The sequence below is a fragment of the Carassius carassius genome, chromosome 11 (assembly GCF_963082965.1).
Source record: "Carassius carassius chromosome 11, fCarCar2.1, whole genome shotgun sequence".
NCBI classification, from domain to species: Eukaryota; Metazoa; Chordata; class Actinopteri; order Cypriniformes; family Cyprinidae; genus Carassius; species Carassius carassius.
Genome location: NC_081765.1, coordinates 2,765,496 through 2,785,995, shown reverse-complemented (window position 1 = coordinate 2,785,995; position 20,500 = coordinate 2,765,496). Strand labels below are relative to the sequence as shown.

The following is a 20,500-nucleotide window of genomic DNA, read 5'->3' as shown; positions in this document are numbered from 1 at the left end:
GTTTCTCGTTTTCCTCTTGACAATACCCCATAGATTCTCTATGGGGTTCAGGTCTGGTGAGTTTGCTAGCCAGTTAAGCACACTTTTTTTTTTTTTTTGCAGTGTGGGCAGGTGCCAAATCCTGCTGGAAAATGAATCAGCATCTTCAAAAGCTGGTCAGCAGAAGGAAGCATGAAGAGCTCTAAAATTTCTTGGTAAATGGGTGCAGTGACTTTGGTTTTGCACCCCAAATCATCACAGACTGTAGAAACTTAACACTGGACTTCAAACAACTTGGGCAATGAGCTTCTCCGCCCTTTGCCCAGACTCTAGGACCACTACCTAATACAAAGCTTGCTGTCATCTGGAAAGAGGAATTTGGAAAACTGGGCACCAGTCCAGTTCTACTTCTTCTTAGCCCAGGTAAGACGCCTCTGACGTTACAAACAACAAAATTATAGACTTTCCAAAGTATGCAGCAAAAGAAAAATAGAAATAAGTGATAAATATAAAGTAAAGTGCACAGATGTTATTGTCATTATGTTTTAATGTGTTTTTTTCATCTCAGAGTTCAGTAGGGTAACAGCTTTTGGATAAAAACTGTTCATGAATCTTGTGGTACGTGTTTTAATGGACCCATAGCATTTTCCAGAGGGTAGCAGTTCAAACAGATGATGGGCGGGATGATGTGGATCCTTTAGAATATTGTGTGTTTCTTCAGGCAAGGTGTAATGAATATGTCTATTCTGAAAAAATAAGGACTCAGTTCACTTCGAACGACTCCGCATCAGTGTGGAAAAGTCTAAAGAAGATCACCAATTACAAGACACCACCCCAGCTAACTGTTTGTTTTTGATGTTCTCTGCAGTCTTTGTGACTCTCTGCATAGCATTTTTGTCAGCTGCAGAGCTGCTTCCATACCACAGCAGCATGCCATGTGTGAGTACACTCTCAAAAGAACATGAATAGAATGACACAAGAAGCTGCTGTGATAGGTTAATCCTAACCAAACCCTACCTGAACATTATTGAAAAGTATAGTCGCTTTTTGCCTTCTTGACTAGCGCCATGATGTTTATTTTCCATGCGAAGTCCACTCTCTCCACATTCTCTCCATTAATGTACAATGGTGTATGAACATCCTGTTTCTTTCTGAAGTAAATTATGAGTTCTTTTGTTTTCTTGATGTTTAGAGACAGATTATTCCCTGTACACAACACCATTAACTTCTGTACCTCCTTTCTGTAGGCATACTCATTGCCTCTGGTGATCAACCCCACCACAGTCATATCATCAGCGAATTTGATAATGATATTAGTATCATGACATGGTGTACAATCATGTACAATCATTAGGATACAAAGAGTACCTGACCCACTTCAGGACTTCCTGTTTGTTGCTGCCATGTGTATTGCGTTTGAGCCCCATCACATTATTTTTTTTTATCAACTATTTTTATCTTAAAAATCTATTTTATATACCATAATTTTTGTTCGTATGTGTGAATATATCCTCTATCGTATTCTACAACAAAAACAATCATAGTGCCTTGTTACCACTAGTTTTATTTTAATTTCCCGGGTCCACTATTTAGCTTATAGCCCGTTAGCATTGACAGCGTGGTAGCTGCATTGCTAATACTCTATTCCTGTTTGTTGTTGGCGGCTGTACTGCGTTTGAGCTCCGTCACTATATTCTTTTCATTGACTATTTTTAACTCAAAAATCAATTTTATACATCATCGTTTCCGTTTATATAACGTGTGAATATATCCTCTATTGTATTCTACAACAAAAACAATCAGAGCGCCTCGCTATCACTAGTTTTATTTTGATCTCCCGGGTCCGCTATTAGCTTTTAGCCCGTTAGCATCAGCGGCGTGGTTGCAGCTAACTGCGCTTACATTGCTAATACTCTATTCACACACATTACCACTGCTGTACTCACTGTTACTTGCTTTAATGGCGGATGAATGTCTCCACCCTGTGCAGCTCGAGCTCGAGGCCATGGCAAAGCAGATTCGCGACCTGGAGGTGAGGCAGGCACAGCTGAGAGAGCGGAGAGCCGCGCTGGAATCATCCCGGGCTGACGCTCACAAGTCCGGGGTAAGTATACAGCGATCTGCTAACAGTCCCACCACGTCTACTCCGTGTGTTTCTCTGCACAGGCCCGGTGCACCCAGGACGCGATCTTCCCAGATGTCCTTCACTGCGACGCCGGGACACCACGGACCCTGGGTGCATCCACAGCGGAGGACGCGAGCCGGGTCCCGGGCGACGACTTCTCCCCCTCCTGCCTTCGACATCTCCATCCGGAACCGCTTCGCTCCCCTCCGCGAGACAGGACGCGACGCTGTGATCATCGGAGACTCCATCGTCCGACACGTAAGTGCTACGTTAGCCGAAGGTAAAGTGCACACTCATTGTTTGCCTGGTGCTCGTGTTCTCGATGTTTCTGCACAGATACCCGCGATCCTGAAGGTCGACGAGAGCCCCAGAGCGGTCGTGCTTCACGCCGGGGTTAACGACACCACGCTGCGGCAGACGGAGACGCTGAAGAGGGACTTCAGCAGCCTGATCGAGACGGTTCGCAGCATGACGCCCGCGGCGACGATCGTCGTGTCTGGACCACTACCCACGTATCGACGAGGACACGAAAGGTTCAGTAGACTTTTTGCTTTAAATGAATGGTTGTTGTCATGGTGTAAAGAACAGAAACTGCTATTTGTTAATAACTGGAATCTTTTCTGGGAGCGTCCTAGGCTGTTTCGCGCTGATGGATTACACCCCAGCAGAATCGGAGCGGAGCTGCTCTCTGACAACATCTCCAGGACACTTCGCTCCATGTGACTAGTAAGACAATTCTCTCATAACTATTATGATGACTTTTGTTCCACCCGCTTAAATGATAAAAGTACTTGTGCTGTAAAAACTATTAAGACTGTGTGGGTTCCCCGAATAGTTAGGTCAAAATATAATGTAGGATCTAGAAAAAAATCTTATCGTAATTAGAATCAGAATCAGAATCAGAATGAGCTTTATTGCCAGGTATGTTCACACATACGAGGAATTTGTTTTCGTGACAGAGCTCCGCAGTGCAACATAACAGCGACAGAACAAAAAACACAAGGAATAAAAAATACAAAAAAATACAAATAGGTGGGTAAGGATTGACAATATACAAATTGACAATGTATGGCAGGTATATTAAAATGAGCATTTATGTATGTACATGTATATTATGTGGAAAAATTTTAACTGTACGCTAAGTATGTGTGTTTGGATAAATAAGTGTATGTGTATATAAATATAAATATAAGTAGTATAGTGTGTTCCATGTATGTACATGTATATTATGTGCAAAAGATTTACGTGTACGCTAAGTATGTGTGTTGGATAAAAGTGTAGTGTATATAAATATAAATAGTGTAGTGTGTCCCACAGTTATTATCAGCTGTTCATAAGATGGATTGCCTGAGGGAAGAAACTGTTCCTGTGTCTGGTCGTTCTGGCGCTCAGTGCTCTGTAGCGTCGACCAGATGGCAACAGTTCAAAGAGGGAGTGTGCTGGATGTGAGGGGTCCAGAGTGATTTTAACAGCCCTTTTGCTCACTCTGGATAAGTACAGTTCTTGAATAGATGGGAGGGTTGTACCGATAATTCGCTCAGCAGTCCGGACTACCCTCTGTAGTCTTCTGAGGTCAGATTTAGAAGCTGAGCTGAACCAGACAGTTACTGAAGTGCAGAGGATGGATTCGATGATGGTGGAGTAGAACTGTTTCAGCAGATCCTGTGGCAGGTTAAACTTCCTCAGCTGGCGAAGGAAGTACAACCTCTGCTGGGCCTTTTTCACAATGGAGTCAATGTGAATGTCCCACTTCAGGTCCTGAGAGATAGTGGTGCCCAGGAACCTGAATGACTCCACTGCAGTCACAGTGCTGTTCATGATGGTGAGTGGGGGGAGTGCAGGGGGGTTTCTCCTGAAGTCCACGATCATCTCCACTGTTTTGAGCGTGTTAAGCTCCAGGTTGTTGAGACTGAACCAGACAGCCAGCTCTTTAACTCCTGTCTGTAAGCAGACTCGTCACCGTCCTGAATGAGGCCGATGAGTGTGGTGTCATCTGCAAACTTCAGGAGCTTGACAGAGGGGTCCTTAGATGTGCAGTCATTAGTGTACAGGGAGAAGAGCAGTGGGGAGAGAACACAGCCCTGGGGAGCTCCGGTGCTGTTGTACGGGTGCTGGATGTGTATTTTCCCAGTCTCACTAGCTGCTGCCTGTCTGTCAGGAAGCTGTTGATCCACTGACAGACGGAGGTGGGCACGGAGAGCTGAGTTAGTTTGGGCAGGAGGAGGTTTGGCATGATCGTGTTGAAGGCAGAGCTGAAGTCCACAAACAGGATCCTCACATAGGTTCCCGGTCTGTCTAGGTGTTGCAGAACATAATGCAGTCCGATGTTTACTGCATCGTCCACAGACCTGTTTGCTCTGTAGGCAAACTGAAGAGGATCTAGCATGGGTCCAGTGATGTCCTTCAGGTGGGCCAGCACCAGTTTTTCAAATGAATTCATGACTACAGACGTTAGAGCCACAGGCCTGTAGTCATTTAGTCCTGTAATTTTGGGTTTCTTGGGGATGGGGATGATGGTGGAGCGTTTGAAGCATGAAGGGACTTCGCACAGCTCCAGTGATCTGTTGAAGATCTGTGTGAAGATGGGGGCCAGCTGGTCAGCACAGGATTTCAGACAGGCTGGTGTAACACAATCTGGGCCTGGTGCTTTTTTCCTTTTCTGCTTCCTGAAGACCTGGCGCACCGCATCTTCGCTGATCTGTATTGCAGGTGTTGGGGAGAGGGGGATGCAGGAGGTGTGAATGGTGAGAGCGCTTGATTGGAGAGGTGTTCAGGGTGGGTTGCAGGAGTTGTGAGTGGTGTGAACAGTTGTTTGGAGAGGCATTCAGGGTTGGTTGCAGGAGTTGTGAATGGTGAGAGCGGTTGATTGGAGAGGTGATCAGGATGGGTTGCAGGAGCTGTGAATGGTGTGAACGTTTGTTTGGAGAGGCATTCAGGGTTGGTTGCAGGAGTTGTGAATGGTGTGAATGGTTGTGTGGGGAGGTGTTCAGGGCAGGTGATGGGTGTTCTTTCAAACCTGCAGTAAAACTCGTTCAGATCGTCTGCCAGTCGTTGATTTTCCACAGTGCTGGGGGGTGGTGTCTTGTAATTGGTGATCTTCTTTAGACTTTTCCACACTGATGCGGAGTCGTTCGAAGTGAACTGAGTCCTTATTTTTTCAGAATAATTCCTCTTTGCCACTTTGATCTCCTTTTCCAGTGTGTATTTAGCCTGTTTATACAAGACATTGTCCCCCTTCTTGTAAGCATCTTCTTTGGCCTGACGGAGCTGTCTGAGTTTTGCAGTGAACCACGGTTTGTCATTGTTGTAATTTAGTTGAGTCTTGGTAGGAATACACATATCCTCACAGAAACTGATATATGATGTTACGGTCTCTGTGAGTTCGTCCAGATCGGTGGCAGCAGCTTCAAAAACACTCCAATCAGTGAGGTCAAAACAAGATTGTAAATCCTGCTCTGCTTCATTAGTCCATCTTTTTACAGTCCTTAATACAGGTTTAGCTGATTTTAGTTTCTGCCTGTAGGTCGGTATAAGATGAACCAGAAGGTGATCAGAACGTCCCAAAGCTGCTCGTGGAACAGAGTGAAATGCATCCTTTATTGTTGTGTAACAGTGATCCAATATATTACTGTCTCTTGTGGGACAAGTAACATGCTGTCTGTATTTTGGCAGTTCACGGGAGAGATTGGCTTTATTAAAGTCCCCAAGAATGATTAAAACAGAGTCTGGGTGTTGTTGTTCTGTCTCTGTGATCTGCCTAGCGAGTTTCTGTAAAGCTGAGCTCACGTGCGCTTGAGGAGGGATGTAAACACTAACCAGAATGAACGAATGAAACTCCCGCGGCGAATAGAACGGCTTGCAGTTAATGAAGAGCGTTTCGAGATTTGAGCAGCACGTCTTCTTTAACACAGTTACATCTGTACACCACCGTTTGGTCTAAATGAGTCTACTCCACCGAACTACTGTTATAAGCATGAGCCCCGTCAGACTGGTCGTGGAGGAGGTGTTGCAACAATATATAGTGATATTCTCAATGTTACCCAGAAAACAGGATACAGGTTTAACTCTTTTGAAATACTTCTGCTAAATGTTACACTGTCAGACATGCAAAAGAAATCTAATGTATCTCTTGCTCTGGCTACTGTGTATAAACCACCAGGGCCGTATACAGAATTCCTAAAAGAATTTGCAGATTTCCTCTCAGACCTTCTAGTTACAGTTGATAAGGCGCTAATCATGGGAGATTTTAATATTCACGTTGATAATGCAAATGATACATTAGGACTTGCGTTTACTGACCTAATAAACTCCTTTGGAGTCAAGCAAAATGTCACCGGGCCCACTCATCGTTTTAATCATACACTAGATCTAATTATATCGCATGAAATCGATCTTACTGCTATAGATATTGTACCCCAAAGTGATGATATTACAGACCATTTCCTTGTATCGTGCATGCTGCGTATAACTGATATTAACTATATGTCTCAGCGTTACCGTCTGGGCAGAACTATTGTTCCAGCCACCAAAGACAGATTCGCAAATAACCTGCCTGATCTATCTCAACTGCTATTTGTACCCAAAAATACACATGAATTAGACGAAATTACTGACAACATGGGCACTATTTTCTCTAATACATTAGAAGCTGTTGCCCCCATCAAATTGAAAAAGGTTAGAGAAAAACGTACTGTGCCATGGTATAACAGTAATACTCACTCTCTCAAGAAAGTAACTCGTAGTCTTGAACGCAAATGGAGAAAAACTAACTTGGAAGTTTTTAAAATTGCATGGAAAAACAGTATGTCCAGGTATAGACAGGCTCTAAAAACTGCTAGGGCAGAGCATATCCACAAACTCATTGAAAATAACCAAAACAATCCAAGGTTTTTATTTAGCACAGTGGCTAAATTAACAAATTACCAGACGCCACCTGATTCAAATATTCCACCAACGTTAAATAGTAATGACTTTATGAATTTCTTCACTGATAAAATAGATAACATTAGAAATACAATATCGAATGTAGATTCTACAGCGTCTAACACTTCAGTTTCATCCATCGCACCCAAAGATAAACTGCAGTGCTTTACAAATATAGGACAGGAAGAGCTAAATAAACTTATCACTGTATCTAAACCAACAACATGTTTATTAGATCCTGTACCCACTAAATTACTAAAAGAGCTGTTACCTGTAGCCGAAGAACCGCTTCTCAATATCATTAACTCGTCGTTATCTTTAGGTCACGTCCCAAAACCATTCAAGCTGGCGGTTATCAAGCCTCTTATTAAGAAACCAAAACTAGATCCTAGTGTACTGGCAAATTATAGGCCTATTTCAAATCTTCCATTTATGTCTAAAATTTTAGAAAAAGTTGTGTCTGCTCAAATGAGCACCTTCCTGCATAAAAATGATCTGTATGAAGAATTTCAGTCAGGTTTTAGGCCCCACCATAGCACAGAAACTGCACTTGTTAAAATTACAAATGACCTGCTTCTTGCGTCAGATCAAGGCTGCATCTCATTTCTAGTCTTACTTGATCTTAGTGCTGCGTTCGACACCATAGATCATGACATACTCATAGATCGATTACAAAACTATACAGGTATATAAGGGCAGGCTCTAAGATGGTTTAGATCCTACCTGTCCGATCGCTACCATTTTGTTTACTTAAATGGGGTGTCATCTCATTTGTCATCAGTAAAGTATGGAGTGCCACAAGGATCCGTCCTAGGTCCCCTTCTATTTTCAATATACATGTAGCCCCTTGGTAATATTATTAGAAAATACGGAATTAGCTTCCACTGTTATGCTGATGATACTCAGCTATATATCTCAACAAGACCAGATGAAACTTCCCAATTATCTAAGCTAACAGAGTGTGTTAAAAATGTAAAAGATTGGATGACAAATAATTTTCTCCAATTAAATTCGGATAAGACAGAGATATTAATTATTGGACCAAAAAACACCACACAGAATCTTGTAGATTACAATCTGCAACTAGACGGATGTACTGTTATTTCCTCTACAGTCAGAAATCTGGGTGTTATATTGGACAGCAATTTGTCTTTTGAAAATCATATTTCCAATGTTACAAAAACCGCATTCTTCCATCTTAGAAACATTGCCAAGCTACGAAACATGTTATCTGTTTCTGATGCAGAAAAGCTAGTTCATGCTTTCATGACCTCTAGACTGGACTATTGTAATGCACTTCTAGGTGGTTGTCCTGCTTCGTCAATAAACAAGCTACAGGTAGTCCAAAATGCAGCAGCTAGAGTCCTTACCAGGTCAAGAAAATATGATCATATTACCCCAATTTTACAGTCTCTGCACTGGCTACCTATTAAGTTCCGTATCAGTTACAAATTATCATTACTTACCTATAAGGCCCTAAATGGTTTAGCTCCTGCGTACCTAACTAGCCTTCTACCACGCTACAACCCATCAAGCACCCTAAGGTCACAAAACGCTGGACTTTTCGTAGTTCCTAGGATAGCAAAATCCACTAAAGGAGGTAGAGCCTTTTCACATTTGGCTCCCAAACTCTGGAATAGCCTTCCTGATAATGTTCGGGGTTCAGACACACTCTCTCTGTTTAAATCTAGATTAAAAACGCATCTCTTTCGCCAAGCATTCGAATAATGTATCTCTTAAATTGTGAGTGTAGTTGCATCTGCATTTTTATTCTTTAGCTTGGGTTAAACTAATTTTACTTTGTTGGATCAGCAGCTATGCTAATGATGTCTCTATTTTGTTTCTATGTTTTGCCACGGGAGTTACATCCCATGGTAACTAGGATTTACACAAGCTCCAGTCTGGATCCAGAACACCTGAGAAGAGATGATGCTGACCCTCAGAGGACCCCAGATGATCCTAACCTTGAATCAACAAACAGAACTAACAATTATTGCTACATGTGTGACTGCATCATATAATTACTATTAATTAAAAATATTGATAGTTCATCATCTAGCTGACTACGTCTTGTATTATTATTATTATTTTTATTTTTCTAAAATCCTGTCAAACGTGCACAAACTTCTAGCTACTACTAAATATTGTAGAAACATAATTTTCTGTAAAGTTGCTTTGTAACGATTTGTATTGTAAAAAGCGCTATACAAATAAACTTGAATTGAATTGAATTGAATCTATTCACACACATTACCATTGCTTTACTCACTGTTACTTGCTTTAATGGCGGATGTATGTCTACCTTTGAGTGCAGGTGAGGACATGTTCGAGCTGCTTTCTCCCTCTCTGGTCTTCAAGATCTCCACCCGGAACCGCTCGCTCCCCTCTGTGAGATGTAACGCGATGTTGTGATTGTCGGAGAGTCCATCGTCCGACACATCCGTGCTACATTAGCCGAAGGTAAAGTGCACACTCACTGTTTCCCTGGTGCTCGTGTTCTCTATGTTTTTGCGCAGATACCCACAGATACGCAGATGGAAACACTAAAGAGCGACTTCAGGAGTCTGATCGAGACAGTTCACAGCACGACGCCTGCGATGCTACAATCATCGTGTCAGGACCACTGTCTACGTCAGAGGTCAGAGGTCAGAAAGGTTCAGTAGACTTGTTGCTTTAAATGAATGGTTATTGTCATGGTGTAAAGAGACAGATACTGATATTTGTTAATAATTTGAATCTTTTCTGGGAGCGTCCTAGGCTTTTTCGCGCTGATGGCCTGCACCCCAGCAGAGTCGGAACGGAACTCCTCTCTGACAACATCTCCAGGACACTTTGCTCCATATGACTAGTAAGCCAATTCTCAAATAACTATTATGATGACTTTTGTTCTACCCGCTTAGATTATAAAAGTACTTGCTTTGTACAATCTATTAAGACTTTTTCTGTTCCAGGAATAGTGAGGTCAAAATATAAATTTTATGTAGAATCTAGAAAAAGTCTTATGATGATTAAACCAGGAAAATGTAAAATAAATGAAAAAAAAAAAAACATTTTTAAAGTTTGAGCTCATAAACATTAGATCACTCACACCCAAAGTAGTTATTGTAAATGAAATGATCACAGATAATAGTTTTGATGTACTCTGCTTGACTGAAACCTGGCTAAAACCAAATGATTATATTGGTCTAAATGAGTCTATTCCACTAAACTACTGGCATGAGCCCAGTCAGACTGGTCGTGGCAGAGGTGTTGCAACAATATATAGTGATATTCTCAATGTTACCCAGAAAACAGGATACAGATTTACAGATACAAATTTGCAAATAACCTGCCTGATTTATCTCAACTGCTATGTGTACCCATAAATACACATGAACTAGACGAAATGACTGGCAACATGGTCACTATTTTATCTGTGAAGTGACATTCAGCCAAGTATGGTGACCCATACTCAGAATTTATGCTCTGCATTTAACCCATCCGAAATGCACACACACAGAGCAGTGAACACACACACACACACACACTGTGAGCACACACCCGGAGCAGTGGGCAGCCATTTATGCTGCAGCGCCCGGGGAGCAGTTGGGGGTTCGATGCCTTGCTCAAGGGCACCTAAGTCGTGGTATTGAAGGTGGAGAGAGAACTGTACATGCACTCCCCCACCCACAATTCCTGCCAGCCCGGGACTCGAACTCACAACCTTTCGATTGGGAGTCCGACTCTCTAACCATTAGGCCACGACTTCCCCGTAATACATTAGAAGCTGTTGCCCCCATCAAATTGAAAAAGGTTAGAGGAAAACATATTGTGCCATGGTATTACAGTAATACTCACTCTCCCAAGAAAGAAACTCGTAGACTTGAGCGCAAATGGAGAGAAAACTAACTTGGAAGTTTTTAGAATTGCGTGTAAAAACATTATGTCCAGCTATAGACAGGCCCTAAAAACTGTCAAGGGCCAATCATATCCGCAAACTCATTGAAAATAACCAAAACAATCCAAGGTTTTTATTTAGCACAGTGGCTAGATTAACGAATAGCCAGACGCCACATGATGCTAATATTCCATCAACATTTAATAGTAATGACTTTATGAATTTGTTCACTTATAAAATAGATAACATCAGAATTTCAATAACAAATGTGGATTCTACAGTGTCTAATAGGCTACTTCAGTTTCATCCATTGCACCCAAAGATAAACTGCAGCCCTTTACAACTATAGAACAGGAAGAGCTAAATAAACTTATCACTGTATCTAAACCAACAAAATGTTTATTAGATCCTGTACCCACTAAATTACTGAAAGAGTTGTTACCTGTAGCAGAAGAACAGCTTCTCAACATTATTAACTCATCTTTATCTTATCTTTATGTCATGTCCCAAAACCATTCAAGCTGGAGGTTATCAAGCCTCTTATTAAAAAACCACAACTAGATATAGTGAACTGGCAAATTATAGGCTCATTTCAAATCTTCCATTTATGTCTATTTTAGAAAAAGTTGTGTCTTTTATCCTATTAAATTCGGATAAGACAGAGATATTACTTATTGGCACAAACAAGAGTACACAGAATCTAGTAGACTGCAATTTGAAACTAGAGGGATGTACTGTTACTTCCTCCACAGTCAAAATGCAGCGGCTAGAGTCCTTACCAGGTCAAGAAAATATGATCATATTACCCCAGCATAATGTTTTGAGTCTTGACAGTTTGTAAATTATTCATTTCTAAAACTAATTTTTAAGTGTCTGAACAACCTTGCACCAGAAATATTCTGTCAACTAGTTTTAAAACAAAAGAGTGGAATAAGAACCAGAGGCACAGCAAGTGGACACTTTATAGCTATTCATCATTATAGACATCATTTTCAGTAAGAGGCATTTTCGCATTTGGCTCCCAAACTCTGGAATAGCCTTCCTGATAATGTTTGGGGTTCAGACACACTCTCTCTGTTTAAATCTAACACATCTCTTTCGGCCAAGCATTTGAATAATGCATCTCATAATTTGTGACTGCAGTTGGATCTGATCAAATGTGAATTATTATTCTTTAGCTTGGGTTAAACTAATTAATTTTACTTTGTTGGAACAGCAGCTATGCTAATTATGTCTCTATTTGTTTCTCTGTTTTGGCACGGGATTTACACAAGGGATTTAGACAAGCTCCAGTATGGATCCAGAACACCTGAGAAGAGATGATGCCAACCCCTCAGAGGACCTCAGATGATGCTAACCCTGAAACAAATAATAATAATAAATAATAACTAACAAATATTGCTACTTACTATGCAATCACATTATAATTGCTGTTAATAGTGTTCATCGTCTGGTTGACTATTCTTGTATAGATTTTTCTGAAAATTCCTGTCATTTGCACATCACCACATATAAGCTACTACTTGTCACGGTGTCAGGTCTGTGTTACCCTGGGTGTCCACTAGTGGTCTCACTTACCCATAGGCACCTCACCGCAGGTACTACATTTCCCACAAAGCCTTGTCCCTTCATCATGGTATTGCTCACCTGTTAATTGCACTCAGGTGTCTTCACCTTTGTAGTAATTATCCTGTCTATTTAAACCGGTCTGTTTTCTGTCTGTGTCATGGAGTCCTTATTTTCCGTCACCCAATTTCCTCGCATGCCCTTGTAGTTTCTTGTTTCATGTTTGTTTCTGGACTGCTTTCATGGTTTTGACCCCCTGCTTGTTTTGGATATTGATTTTTGGATTACCCAATAAACACACTGCTCTTGGATTTCTCGTCTCCTGTGTCCTATCGTTACTGAAGGCCTTGAAAGACTTTTTTAATGTCTGTTTAGACAACCCCGTCCCGGAGAGGGAAATGAATGAGCTGGAGGCATTTGATTTTTGGGGGTTCACACTGTACCTACAACATCGGTCTCAGTGGGATACCCCAGCCACACCTGTCTCTCCCGGTGGGATGGCTGACTCTAGACCGGGGTCTACAGACAGGAGGCCCGCCAGCCCAGCACCACTGCACAATATGGCCGCCAGCCCAGCGCCACAGCACAAGGTGGTCACCAGCCCAGCGCCACAGCACAAGTTGGCCGCTGGCCCAGCGCCACTGCACAAGATGGCCGCCGACCCAGAGCCACTGCACAAGATGGCCGCCGGCCAGGTCACCGTTCACACTCCAGAGTCAGGACAGGTCACCGTTCACACTCCAGAGTCGGGACAGGTCACCGTTCACACTCCAGAGTCGGGACAGGTCACCGTTCACACTCCAGAGTCGGGACAGGTCACCGTTCACACTCCAGAGTCGGGTCAGGTCACCGTTCACACTCCAGAGTCGGGTCAGGTCACCGTTCACACTCCAGAGTCGGGTCAGGTCACCGTTCACACTCCAGAGTCGGGTCAGGTCACCGTTCACACTCCAGAGTCGGGTCAGGTCACCGTTCACACTCCAGAGTCGGGTCAGGTCACCGTTCACACTCATAAGTTAAGCACTACCACAGTTAGACCTCAGGAGTCAAGTCAAGTCACCGTTGATCTTCATGGGCAAAGTCAAGTCACCAGTGTTCTTCATGAGCAAAGTCAAGTCACCATTGATCTTAATGAGCAAAGTCAAGTCACCAATGATCTTCATGAGCAAAGTCAGGTCACCAATGATCTTCATGAGCAAAGTCAGGTCACCAATGATCTTCATGAGCAAAGTCAGGTCACCAGTGATCTTCTTGAGCAGAGTCAAGTCACCATTGATCTTCCTGAATCCAGTCAAATACCACGGATCTACCAGAGCCTCTCCACGTCTCTGCTGAACTACCAGAGCCTCTCCACGTCTCTGCTGAACTACCAGAGCCTCTCCACGTCTCTGCTGAACTACCAGAGCCTCTCCATGTCTCTGCTGAACTACCAGAGCCTCTCCACGTCTCTGCTGAACTACCGGGGCCTCTCCTTGTCTCTGCGGAACTTCCAGAGCCTAGTCACATCTCAGCCTAACTCCCTGAGCGCTAGACTTATCCTGTCGTGGCCACGGAGGCCACCCTTAACCTGTTCATGTACTCTGTTTCAGACTTGCCTAACCAGACTTGTTCTCCTGTGTCATCGATCCCACTGTGGTGGTCTTCGGCGCCGCCCTGGTGGGCTCCTGTCCTGACTGCACGGCTGTGGTGGTCTTCTGAGCCGCCCTGGTGGGCTTATGTCTCGACCGCACGACTGTGGTGGACTTCTGCGCCGCCCTGGTGGGCTTCTGTCTCGACCGCACGGATGTGGTGGTCTTCTGCGCCACCCTGGTGGGCTTCTGTTTTGACCGCATGGCTGTGGTGGTCTTCTGCGCTGCCCTGGTGGGTTTCGTTCTCTATCGCATGGCTGTGGTGGTCTTCTGCGCCGCCCTGGTGGGTTTCGGTTACGACCGCATGGCTGTGGTGGTCTTCTGCACCGCCCTGGTGGGCTTCGGTCTCAACGGCACGGCTGTGGTGGTCTTCTGTGCCGCCCTGGTGGGCTTCGGTCTCGAACGCATGGCTGTGGTGGTCTTCTGCGCCACCCTGGTGGGCTTCAGTCTCGACCGCACGGATGTGGTGGTCTTCGGCGCCGCCCTGCTGGGCTTCTGTCTCGACCACATGGCTCCAGTTCCACCTGATCCACCCGGGATATTTGCACTGTCGGCTCGGCCCTGGGTCCCGATCTTTCTGTTCCCTCCTGGTCTTGTGTTTTGTGTTTTTTGTTTCTTGTGTTTTTTTTTTTTTTTTGGTTTCTCTCTGTTTCCTTCTGTGGACCTGGCCCTCCGTCCCTCCCCCTTGTCCTCCGCCGGTCCTCCTGCCTCCTGGTTTCCTTGTTTTTGTTTTTGGCACTTCCTGTCTCTGTTTCCCTCTATTACCTGGCCCTCCGTTCCTCCCCCTGGTCCTCCGCTGGTCCACCTCCCTCCTGGTCTCCTTCTTTTTGTTTTTTGCACTTCCTGTCTCTGTTTCCCTCTGTTGCCTGGCCCTCCGTCCCTCCCCCTGGTCCTCCGCCGGTCCACCTCCCTCCTGGTCTCTGTGTTCCTTGGTTTGTTCTTGTGTTCGGGTGGAGCATCTGGTAGCTGCTCCGTAGAGGAGGGGGTAATGTCACGGTGTCTGGTCTGTGTTTCCCTGGGTGTCCACTAGTGGTCAAACTTCCCCATAGGCACCTCACCGCAGGCACTACATTTCCCACAAAGCCTTGTCCCTTCATCACGGTAATTGCACAACTGTTAATTGCACTCAGGTGTCTTTACCTTCATAGTCATTATCCTGTCTATTTAAATGGTCTGTTTTCTGTCTGTGTCATGGAGTCCTTATTTTCCATCACCCAGTTTCCTCGCGTTCCCTTGTAGTTTCTAGTTTCATGTTCGTTTTGTTTCTGGACTGCTTTCATGGTTTTGACCCCCTGCTTGTTTTGGATATTGATTTTTGGATTACCCAATAAACACACTGCTCTTGGATCTCTCGTCTCCTGTGTCCTATCGTTACACTACTACATATCGTAGAAACGTAATTTTCTGTAAAGTTGCTTTGCAATGATATGTATCGTAAAAAGCGCTATACAAATAGGGCTGGGTATTGTTCAAAATCTTTCGATCCGGTGCAAAATTCGATACCTCAGTTTCGATACCGGTTCCTAACGATACTTTTTTCGATATCATATGTTTTAAAATTCATTTCAACATCAACACAAATACATTAAACACAAAACTTTTATTTTTCACCTTAATTAAAACAAATTCTGGTAACACTTCACATTCAGGAGAACATTATTAATACAACTGGTTGTGCTTTTTGGATATGGGTGTGCCAGAAGACACTCAGGATTGGTATCAATCCTAACTTGGCCAACATTTACAAAAACCACAACATGAACATATTATAAATAAATAAACAAATGATATTGTGTACAGGCTAAAATTGAACCAACTAAAATGCAAAGGAATGTAAAAAAAAACTTTTTAGTGCAAAATCAAACTGCATTTGTGGGTTAAAGAACATTTCATGACTTCTCAGACAACTGTACATTTGTGGCTACTGTGGGTTAATTATAAACGCTATCGTTAACTCATATTTACCATAGTAAATACATGGTACATTTTCTTTAGTTTATAATTAACCCACAGTAGCCACAAATGTACAGTTGTCTGAGAAGTCATGAAATGTTCTTTAACATCATGAACCATAAAATGTAGTCATTGTTCTGCTATGGTTTATTTTCATAATAGGTAAACACAGGTCACAAGTTAACACTGTCACATTTCCATGATTAAACAGCTGTACGATGTGACGCCGAGAGTCCTGTCTTAAATCCAGAGACCTGGAGCTGATTCAGTGTAGATCGGTAGCTCAGTGGTTCGTGACTGCTGTCTTTTAGTGCGTGTTCGAAATCCGCACGAACACAGACATATTTTATTTTCATTTTTTTGTTTATCCTACTTACTTCAGCCGCGAAACGGGCGATCATACTAATATGTTGTAAACGTTACAAGAATATCAGAGTCATGCGATGAGCATGTCTGCGTTTATTAGACACTTAATATCACGTCAGTTGGTGCTTTCAGAATCGCCAAATCTGCTGCCGTCGTTCCAGCACATCTGCAGCGGAGACCTAAACCAGGAAGTTGGTCACCAGATAACACGGTAACCAATACCAATACCAATACTCTTTAGACCTCTTTGGCATTGTAAAACGAAAACGTTTTGAGAAAAACTGCGAGTATCTTCAGAAATCGTCCCCGTCACGTGGTGGTGGACAACCAATCACGGGGAATTTAGGTTCTTACATGCACGTAGGCTATGCTACAGCTCACACAGACACAGCCGCTTGGCAAAAAAAAAAAAAAAACGCTGCTTGGCTTTTGGAACCAAAATTTGGCACCGAAAAATAAATATTTTTTCGATACTCATAGTATCAAAGTTTTTCGTTCGATACCATAAAGGCATCGAAGTTCGGTACCCAGCCCTATATAGAAATAAACATGAAATTAATTTAATTGAGTAGAGAAATGGACTCAGCACACAGCCTTGTGGGACTCCTGTGCTGAGTGTCAGATTTGAGGAGTAATGTGAGCCCATCCGTACTGACTGTGGCCGCTGTGTTAAGAAGTCTTTAATCCACAGGCAGATGTTTTATTGTATGCCTAGGTCAGACATCTTGGAAAACGGTCTGCTAGGTATGATGGTATTAAATGTAGAACTGTAGACCACAAACAGCAGTCATGCATACATTCCTTGATGTTCCAGGTGGCACAGTACAGTGTGGAAGGCAGTGGAGATGGCATCATCTGTCAACCTGTTGGCCCTATATACATACTGGTGAGGGTCCTGAGTATGTGGAAGAGCAGCCTTGATGTAATGCAGGACCAGACTCCAGACATTTCGTGATTACAGGTGTCAGTGCAATGGGCCTATAATCATTGAGGGATGTTATGGTAGCATGCTTTGGTACTGGCACTATTGTAGATGTCTTCAGGCATGTTGGAACAATGCACTGCAACAGAGAAAGGTTAAAGATATTTGTAAATACCTCACCCAGCTCTGCGGCACAGTCCCTGAGGACTCGCCCTGGGATGCCATCTGGACCAGCCACTTTCCGTATGATGATTTTGCGGAGAGTGTGTATCACTTCAGTAGGTTGGATGATGAGTTCCTGGCTGTTGGTGGCAGAAACTGGTTCGATAGTAGTCTCAATCCTCTCCACTTCAAAGCATCCGAAGTACTTGTTGAGCTGCTCCGCTTGTAGGGCACTGCTGTTAGTCGGACTGCTAGTGTTATTAAGCCTAGTAATGTGACAAATCCTCTGCCATGCTTGACGGGGGTCAGAGTTGCTGAAGTGGTTCTCGATTTTCTGCTTATAGGCTGCCTTAGCATCCTTAAAACCATTCTTCAGGTTTGCCCTGGCTGCATTGTATTGCTGATGTTTCCAGAACAGAAAGCAGAATTCCGGGCCTTCATCAGGAATTTAACATTTTTAGTCATCCACGGCTTGCTATTTGGAAACATGCTAATCCTTTTTGATGTGGTCACATTATCAATGCAGCATTTTATATAAAACAGCACAGAGGATGTGTAAGTATCAATATTTTCATCTACAAATACAGTCCAGTCAGTGCAATTGAAGCAGTCCCACAGCTGCTCAGACTCACCTTCTGGCCACATTTGTATTGTTTTAATAGTTGGTTTCACCCTGTTGATAATTGATCTATATGCTGGAATCAGAAACAATGAAATGTGGTCAGACAGTCATAGATGGGGGGGAGGTAATGCCTTATATCCATGCTTGATGTTACTGTAGACACGGTCCAGTGTGTTTTTCTCCTCTAGTTGGACACTGCACATACTGGTGAAATTTCGATAGGACAATATTATGACTTGCTCTGTTAAAAGCACCTGCTATTACAAAAACTCCATCTGGATGGGCCCGCTGTTGTTTACTAATGGCAGTTAGCAAGTGGCCCAAAGCTGTTGTGATGTTAGCATTCGGAGGAATGTAAACAGCAATAATTAAGGCAATGGTAAATTATTGCGGCAAATAGAAGGGATGACATCTTACTGATACAAACTTCAAGTCTGGGGAGCAGTGAGTGTCAGTTATTACAGCGTTTGTGCACCAGTTGTTAGTGTAAACACAAAGCCCCCCTCTTCTGTTCTTACCAGAGTCGGCGGTCCTATCTGCCTGGTGTGCTGTAAGTCCTGCTAGCCAAAATAGTCTCTGCTGGAATAGCTGGGTTGAGCCAAGTCTCAGTGATTACCATAGCACAGCAGTCCTGGATGTTTTTCTGAGTAGATGTAATAAGTTCCAGCTCCTCGATTTTATTGGTAAGTGACCTTACGTTTGCGACAAAGAGGCTCGGCAGTGGAGGCTTGTTGAAGGGGAAGTCGTGGCCTAATGGTTAGAGAGTCGGACTCCCAATCGAAAGGTTGTGAGTTCGAGTCCCGGGCCGGCAGGAATTGTGGGTGGGGGGAGTGCATGTACAGTTCTCTCTCCACCTTCAATAACACGACTTAGGTGCCCTTGAGCAAGGCATCGAACCCCCAACTGCTCCCCGGGCGCTGCAGCATAAATGGCTGCCCACTGCTCCGGGTGTGTGCTCACAGTGTGTGTGTGTGTTCACTGCTCTGTGTGTGTGCACTTTGGATGGGTTAAACGCAGAGCACAAATTCCGAGTATGGGTCACCATACTTGGCTGAATGTCACTTCACTTAATTAATCACTTAATTGTGCGGTGCTCTGCATAGCCTAGCTCGTATCCCGGCTCTGCAGCCTCACTTCTGCTTTCTCTCTCTTCGCTGCCTCTATTTCTTTCTGGCTGGAAGAGTAATCCACAGAGACCCCGGTGGTCTGACAAGCTCCGGTGGTATATTATGTCTAGGATCTTCCAGGTTGAAAATGCAGCCCTCGGTTATTAATCCAGTGTTATACAGTTCATGATGACTGTATTGTACATATAGCTATGCATGTGTGACACTCAATAAATAATAAACTACCAATAAACTGTACAAATTATACAAAAAGTGCTGATAGTGTGAGTCAAGTCAAGTCACCTTTATTTATATAGCGCTTTAAACAAAATACATTGCGTCAAAGTAACTGAACAACATTCATTAGGAAACCAGTGTGTCAATAATGCAAAATGACAGTTAAAAGCAGTTCATCATTGAATTCAGTGATGTCATCTATGTTCAGTTTAAATAGTGTCTGTGCATTTATTTGCAATCAAGTCAACGATATCGCTGTAGATGAAATGACCCCAACTAAGCAAGCCAGAGGCGACAGCGGCAAGGAACCGAAACTCCGTCGGTGACAGAATGGAGAAAAAAACCAGGAAGCCAGGCTCAGTTGGGGGGCCAGTTCTCCTCTGACCAGATGAAACCAGCAGTTCATTTCCAGGCTGCAGCAAAGTCAGATTGTGCAAAAGAATCATCTGTTTCCTGTGGTCTTGTCCTGGTGGTCATCTGAGACCAGGTCTTTACAGGGGATCTGTATCTGGGGCTCTAGTTGTCCTGGTCTCTGCTGTCTTTCAAGGCTGTAGAGGTCCTTTCTAGGTGCTGATCCACCATCTGGTCTGGATACATACTGGATCCGGGTGACTGCAGTGACCCTCTGATCTGGATACATACTGGATCTGGTGGCTACGGTGACCTCGGAATAAGAGAGAAACAGAAAATTATTAGCATAGATGCCATTCTTCTTATGATGTGGCAAGTACATTTGGTGTTATGGGAAGTGTTCTCGGTTCCGGTTTACCTAATTAATGCAGCCTAAAAGTCCTTTAACGGATTTGGATATTAAAAGCATATTAGTATGTTATGTGTAAGTCAGGTTAAAGAGATGGGTCTTTAATCTAGATTTAAACTGCAAGAGTGTGTCTGCCTTTCATTGTTTCTGATTCCAGCATATAGATCAATTATCAACAGGGTGAAACCAACTATTAAAACAATACAAATGTGGCCAGAAGGTGAGTCTGAGCAGCTGTGGGACTGCTTCAATTGCACTGACTGGACTGTATTTG

The 20,500-nt window shown here is 43.5% G+C and overlaps 1 protein-coding gene across 1 annotated transcript in view; it reads left to right on the top strand.

Moving 5' to 3' along the window:
* The first annotated feature begins 2,152 nt into the window (after positions 1 to 2,152).
* Positions 2,153 to 20,500, top strand: part of LOC132152622 (uncharacterized) — a 254,545-nt gene continuing 236,197 nt past the window's right edge. Inside the window, exon 1 of the mRNA XM_059561384.1 lies at positions 2,153 to 2,830. Within this exon, the coding sequence (XP_059417367.1) occupies positions 2,177 to 2,827 (651 nt within the window). The 5' untranslated portion in view covers positions 2,153 to 2,176 and the 3' untranslated portion in view covers positions 2,828 to 2,830. The remainder of the gene's footprint in view (positions 2,831 to 20,500) is intronic.